The sequence below is a fragment of the Bubalus kerabau genome, chromosome 1, assembly GCF_029407905.1.
Source record: "Bubalus kerabau isolate K-KA32 ecotype Philippines breed swamp buffalo chromosome 1, PCC_UOA_SB_1v2, whole genome shotgun sequence".
In the NCBI taxonomy this organism is placed as follows: Eukaryota; Metazoa; Chordata; class Mammalia; order Artiodactyla; family Bovidae; genus Bubalus; species Bubalus kerabau.
In genome coordinates, this window is record NC_073624.1 from 210390836 (window position 1) to 210398378 (window position 7543).

The following is a 7543-nucleotide window of genomic DNA, read 5'->3' on the forward strand; positions in this document are numbered from 1 at the left end:
GTGAGCAGCAACATAGGTGACTAGTTATAAATCTATGATGCATTTTGAACATATTGAATTATACAGACGAATTCACTTGAGTAAAGCACCCTTTCTGATAGGAAACAACACATAATATGATTTTATCTTTTATTTTACCCTATGATTTAAAAATCTTCAGGAGTAAATAAATTATTTTATGCATGATAATTTCTGTAACATACTAAAATTCTTATAAGCTATTTAATAGTAAACCTATGAGAAATGTTTCAAAATAGGTAATTAAAGAACCGATATCCTTAGAATAATCAAATTTACAATGGTTATGTTTTCTTTGTGTTCAAAAATTCATAAATGCTGAGTGGAGGGGACGGTCCCACCCCAAAAAATATTGCAAATACTATATCACCTAAAGTATTACTATGTTAAAAAAAAGTAGGTTTGTATTATATGATTTATATCAAATAATTATTGATTTTAATTCCAAGGTTACAAAAATATTAATAATAGTAAAAAAAATTAAGGTTAATATAGGTATTGTGTTATGACATACATTTTTCTATGCATTTATGTGCATTTTCTCTTGTAATCAATAAATAATCATAAAAGAGATTGACAGTGTATTTCACCCCATTTTGATATGATATTTAAATATATTTTAAGATAAACTGCCTAAATTTATCCACCTACTTATCAGTGACAGACATTCATACTCAAGAAGGCTACTCATTAATTCAGTATTTCTATCTCATAAAATCAAATAAAAACTTGCTGCTGAATTTAAGATAAGGAATACAAATATTGCTATCTGTACTCTAACTTTTAATGTGCATTACTAGAGAGCCATATAACGTCTAGACTTTAGATTTCCTAGTAATCTACTGATTAAATTTGAAGTATGAATATTTTACATGACTTTTTATTTGGAAATATATGATTGAATGAATGAAAATACTTGGTTACCACAATGAACTTTTAAAAAATGTTTATCATTTTAAAACACTTTCTTCTTTGATTGTAAATCCACACAAGGCTTTCAAAATCATGCATAAAATAACTCATCATATAAAAAATATATTGAGAAAATGTCCTTAAGCATGTACATTAGTTAACAGTTTTCATTCAAATAGAAAACACAAAGTGAATCTCAACAGAGCAAATGAATCCTGTGCTGGAAGACAGTCTAGAAAAATATAAACCTCTTGATTCTAGAAACAAGGAGACTGACTCAGCGAGGGTGGTGGTAACATGCCCATTTCTTATAAATATCTTCTAAGTGAATTTTGAAAAGAATTTGGAATTTTGTCTTCTTGTTATTTAGGTATTCTTTAATTCATTTTGCTAATGTTTGCTCTGAATCTGGACTGGATAAATTGGAAGAATTTTATATTGAAATACATTCAATTCAGCAAATCCATGAAGTCAGAGCCCCATCTTTCCATATTATATAATTAAAAAAAGAACTCCAAACAAGACAATTGATAGGGTTAACATATTTAATAGGCATAGATGCAAAAGATACTTCAAAACTAATATTATTTACCAAGATCACAGATTCAAACAATGTACATATCAGTAATAAGCAGTTTTATCCCAATAATATTCACACAGTCCAGTATGAGGTCTATTAATGTAATCTAGCTCAATAACTCTAAATCAATAAAGACATGAATTTCAAATGCATGTAATATTCAATGTAAACTTTGGTTTAAAATGATCCAACAATCAAAATTTGTTAAAGTATTGAATAGGCTGGGTAAAATACTGACCATGCATATAAACAAGTCAGAACACTGTACATAACTAAGAATATAAGAAATTATTTAAATCTATAAGGAAAATTCAAAGAACTCAATAGAAAACATAGACAAAAGATGCTCAAAGGGAACTTGAAGAAGTAATTCAAGAGGTTAGTGGATATTTTTTTCTTAATATCAATGATCATGTAAATTAAAACAAAAGTAATTTGCATTATTCTATGATTGGCCATAATAGCTGCACCTAACACTATCTGACAGGATCACATATGAAAAGCAACTGAAGCAAAAATCAGCAGTGGATGCCATTAAAAAATTAGGGATTCAGTTATCTCAAAGCCAAAAACAATGCCACTTTTAGATTATTTACTAGACAAAACTCATGTCACATGCAGGGGACCATAAACTATACTGATAGAAAATTAGAAAGAAACTAAATATTGACAAATATGCTATCCTCTGCAAACAAGTTACAAAGTGGAGTCATAATTGAAAATTTTCTAAGGTAATAAATATTGTACACATTATTGGAATAACAAACTGTGATAATGATATGGACATTATTATATCTTATTTATAGATATTTTGATTAACAAAGCAAACGTGTATTTTAATGACATAATTGACTTTGATAGTATACATTAGGCACTAAAAATGATGTAAATATTTACTAAAGATATGGTGCCATTCACGTAAGTTGCACTGTTTATAAAGTAACTTACAGAAGAACTAAAAAAAAGATTTCCTATACAAGGCTTGCCTGGTGATTCAGTGGTTAAAGAATCTATCTGCAGTGCAGAAGATGCAGATAGTTCAATACCTGGGTGGGGAAGATCCTCTGGAGAAGAAAACGGCAACCTATTCCAATACTCTGGCTGGGAAAATCCCATGGACAGAGTAACCTGGCTGACTACAGTCCACAGGGTCACAAAAAGACATGACTGAGCAGAGCACACAGCACAGATTATGAATAAAGTGCAAACATAAACTTCCTAGAAATCACTAATTACTCTCTTTAAAAGTCTGATTTGCAAAGAAAAGACGTATGTTATATAAGAATGAAAGTCATTTGCGTATATATTCAACTCTATTCCCATAGATACTTATATGTAACAGAAATAAAAGCTAGCAGCTTTGATGAAAGGAAAATTACTCTTTGGAAATAACTGAAATGCTCCAGATTTTATGTGTAGTGGTGCTGTATCTCAAATGAGTTTTGTGTGATAAATTAAGTTGGGTAATATTTTACTTGATTATATAGTTATATAATCAGTCAATTAAGTATGGTAATCAACCTGCTTGTTAATATTCAAATTAGTTAATAAATTAATATTTTAGTACATTTAAAAGGTGACTATTGATAACAAAGTATGAAAGCCTGTAAGTAAGACCAGTTTCTTTATGTTCCTTTAGGTTGTATTCCTTCATGAATTTTTTAACCATTTATAATGCGTATATTTAACTAATAAAGATTCAGTTTGTAAGTATATGCTAGGTATGAATGTTAACTCTTGAGACATCCCTAAGCTAAGAAAATGTCCCTGTAATCAGGAAAACAGGTCACGGTAACATAAGGTGATGGGTGACCCTGAGCAGTATCGGTGTGTGTGTGTGCTAAGTAACTGTAGTAGCTAGAAACTTGATGTACCAAGACCATGGGCTGTTTGCAGGCATAGAATGGAGAAACTGATCCATTTTCTCTTCATCTCTAGTAAACTGAGTTTTAGTAGGTTGACATTTTGCTTTGTGTATACAATTCATTTTAAAAATCTAATTCATCATGAGGTTTTAAGAAAAAGATCTCTTGTAAGAGTAAAAAAAAAAGAACAGGAGAAATATCCAATAGTTATAATGTGTACTATATAACATCAATATTGACTAACATGGATTATCTGAAACTCCTTAAGATGGAAGTCCCAAAATTATAGAAATTGAGATTATATAATAACAGTTCCTAATACTATGAATAAATTATCTGTGGCATACTGACAAAATATAGAGAAAGAAATGCAATTGGTAGTATTCCATATATAAAAAATCAATTTATTTTGGTGAAAAATGGTTGCAAAGAGATGGACAATTGGATACCAAGGCAGACATCTTGTGAAGTGAAAGAATTTAACTCATGATTTTTTTCCCAAGTCTCATTTTTTCTGTTTCCAATTTTTCTTAAGGAAATACCCAAGCTTCCTTTTAAGCAGTTCTGGTTTCCTAATCATTCATTGTCTTTCAGGAATAACAGGAGTCATGGAAAATGCAAGTGACACCACAGGAATACATTTCATTCTTCTAGGACTTTTTGACTACACACAGACCCATCTGTTCCTCTTTGCCATGGTGCTCATGGCCTTCCTCACCTCCCTGATGGGCAACACCTTCATGATCATGCTCATTCAGGTGGATCCCCAGCTGCACACTCCCATGTACTTCCTGCTTAGCCAGCTCTCCCTTATGGACATGATGCTAGTTCTCACTATTGTCCCCAAAATGGCAGCCAACTACCTGATGCACAACAGGTCTATCTCTCCTGCTGGCTGTGGTACTCAAATCTTCCTGTTTCTCACTCTGGGAGGGGGCGAGTGCTTCCTCTTAGCCGCCATGGCCTATGACCGCTATGTGGCTGTATGTCACCCCTTGAGATACCCGATCCTCATGAATCAGAAACTCTGCTTGCACATGACAGCAGGCTCCTGGCTTTTGGGAGGGGTGGATGGGCTGATGCAGGCTGGTGCCACCCTGAGCTTCCCTTACTGCCACTCTCGGGAAGTCAATCACTTCTTTTGTGAGGCGCCATCACTTGTTCACCTTGCCTGTGCTGACACCGTGATTTTTGAGTTTTTCATGTACGTCTGTTGCGTCCTGATGCTCTTGATTCCACTGTCTCTCATTCTGGCTTCCTACAGTCTCATCTTGGCTGCTGTGCTCAATATGCAGTCCACCGCAGCCAGGAAGAAAGCCTTTGCGACCTGTTCCTCCCATCTGGCTGTCGTGGGGCTCTTCTATGGCACTATCATGTTTATCTACATGCGGCCCAAATCCTACCATTCAGGGGCGCATGACAAAGTGGTTTCTGCTTTCTACACCATCTTCACCCCTGTGTTGAACCCCCTTATATACAGTGTGAGGAATAAAGATGTCAAGGGGGCTTTGAGAAAGTGGCTAGTAAAGCACTTTCGATGGTCTCAATAGTGATCATTATTCTCCAAAATGGCATTATTAGATTTAGGTTATGAAATGCCGTTTGTATCAACATATTTTCTCTCTTTCCCAGTTTACATTGATTTTTACAAATTATTTCTTTTATATTTGATAAATTAATTAAAAATGATATGTCATATTTTCACACCTTATCATATTTTCTTCTGAATTTTGGACCTCAGCAATAAGATTGAGGCACTATAATACAAGATATGTTAAATATCAACCATGTAATTTGTATTTTGGTATATTCAATAAAAATTCTTAATTATTATGGACATGAATTATTTTAAAAGTGCATAATTATTTTGAAGAAAGTACTGTAGAACTAAATTCATATACTTTTGATAAACTTCAAATGAGCAAATAATTATATATATGAAAGTTGCAAGAAATATTCATCAACATGTTTTCAGGGGAATTATTATTCCTGATTATGTTATTAAAAACATCTTTAGATAAAGAGATTAGGCTATGAACATTGAGGGATTGTCAATATATGAAGTAACTATGAAGAAGTCAACATCTTTATTTGAAAAACAAAAACTATTAAAATAATATGTGATGAAATTTATCACATAAATTAACGTAGATAATACCCATCACTTCATGGGAAATATATGGGGAAACAATGGAAACAGTGTCAGACTTTATTTGTGGGGGGGGGGCTCCAAAATCACTACAGATGATGATTGCAGCCATGAAATTAAAAGACACTTACTCCTTGGAAGAAAAGTTATGACCAATCTAGATAGCATATTGAAAAGCAGAGACATTACTTTGCCAACAAAGGTCCATCTAGACAAGGCTATGGTTTTTCCAGTGGTCATGTATGGATGTGAGAGTTGGACTGTGAAGAAAGCTGAGGGCTGAAGAATTGATGCTTTTGAACTGTGGTGTTGGATAAGACTCTTGAGAGTCCCTTGGACTGCAAGGAGATCCAACCAGTCCCTTCTGAAGGAGATCAGCCCTGGGATTTCTTTGGAAGGAATGATGCTAAAGCTGAAACTCTAGTACCTTGGCCACCTCATGTGAAAAGTTGACTCATTGGAAAAGACTCTGATGCTGGGAGGGATTGGGGGCAGGAGGAGAAGGAGACAACAGAGGATGATATGGCTGGATGGCATCACTGACTCGATGGATGTGAGTCTGAGTGAACTCCAGGAGTTGGTGATGGACAGGGAGGCCTGGCATGCTGCGATTCATGGGGTCACAAAGAGTTGGACACGACTGAGCGACTGAATTGAACTGAACACACATAGATTATATACAGCTGTAATTAGAGCAGAAAATATCCAAGTATTTTTTTCACATATTTCTTGCTTTCTATTAACTGTCCTACAGATAGAAGAAATCATCTTTGATCACAAGGAAACTTTGGGACCAACTGTTTTACATCTAGTGTTTAACTGAGGGGAGTGAATCTAAGTTTATTGGAGAAGTCTTACACTCATGATGTATCTGCAAATTTTTTAGGACAATTTATTTTTTAAAAAAGAAAAAAAATGAAAAGAAGGAAGGAAGGTTTATACCTTAAACATTTTGATTTTAAAAGATTGTCAGAGAGAACAGCTGGATGTGGAGTACATCTCTCCCCACGGATACATCAGGAATACATCTTCAGACACAGAAGTGCATGCTGAGAGCAGACAGTAGTACCGGACCAGAGGAAAAGAATATATAGAACCCCCCAAAACTCGGTAGGACTAAGGAACTAGCAGTAAAAACAGGAGTGATAGTAGGACTGGACCTGCCCTCAGCTGGTGGGGGAACTTAAGCAGCGGTCTGATCCCCACAGAGGGGCAACTGTCTGAATCAGAGGAGAAACATTTAAGGCTGAGAGTGAAACAGCTGATCTATGGCAGCCTAAATGGAATGAGAATCAGACAGTCCTTGCTGCAGCCATACTTACCCCGGACAGGAATGCTGATCTCCTGGAAGGCACAGTGGCTGGGAGCTGGAATTGAGGGATTGTGGAACAATCCCAGGGTGAGAGCTGCTATTGACTGACTGTGGAGAGACAGAGGGAGGAGATCCTGGTGAGAAGTGCTGGTGGAGGAAAGGTGGGCAACCATGGAAGCAAGGCGAAACTGCTGAGTCACGCGTAGAGGGTGGAACCATTACCATCGCCTCTCTATCCCACACATGCCAGCACCAGCAGCTGAACAATAGAGAGGCTGGCCCATCAAACGCCTGATGCACTGAACTACAGAGTAGGACCCCACCTAGTGTACCCTTTTAAGTTCCTGACACACCAATGTACAGAGTAGGACCCCAGTCAGGGGAGTCCCCTCTACTTGCCTGATACTCAAAAGAACAGAGAAGGACCCCAGACAAGGGAGGCCTCTAAGTGCCTGAATGGGTGGAGCTACAGAGAAAGACTGGCCAAGGAGGCCTTCTGATCACCAGCTAGAAGAGGCTTGAAAAAAGACTCTGATAGGTCCATAACTCCTGCCATGGAGGCAATCCCTGCAAACGTGGCACCACCAGGGTCTTTACAAACCAAGCAGCTGCACCACCTTCATGCTCAATTCTTACTGGGGCAGAACTGCCACAGGCAAAAAATGTCTTGCGTCTATGCGCTCAGGGTCACTATGGTCTTGTCTGAC

At 36.2% G+C, this 7543-nt stretch overlaps 1 protein-coding gene across 1 annotated transcript; it reads left to right on the forward strand.

The window, feature by feature from the left end:
* The first annotated feature begins 3983 nt into the window (after positions 1–3983).
* LOC129642163 (olfactory receptor 2T33-like) lies at positions 3984–4925 on the forward strand. The gene has a single exon (XM_055566721.1). It carries the CDS (start codon positions 3984–3986, stop codon positions 4923–4925), a length of 942 nt encoding a protein of 313 aa, XP_055422696.1.
* The last annotated feature ends 2618 nt before the right edge of the window (positions 4926–7543 follow it).

What these genes read in the sequence shown, in the direction of transcription:
- LOC129642163 (XM_055566721.1), top strand. Translation starts at nt 3,984, where the DNA reads ATGGAAAATGCAAGTGACACCACAGGAATACATTTCATTCTTCTAGGA.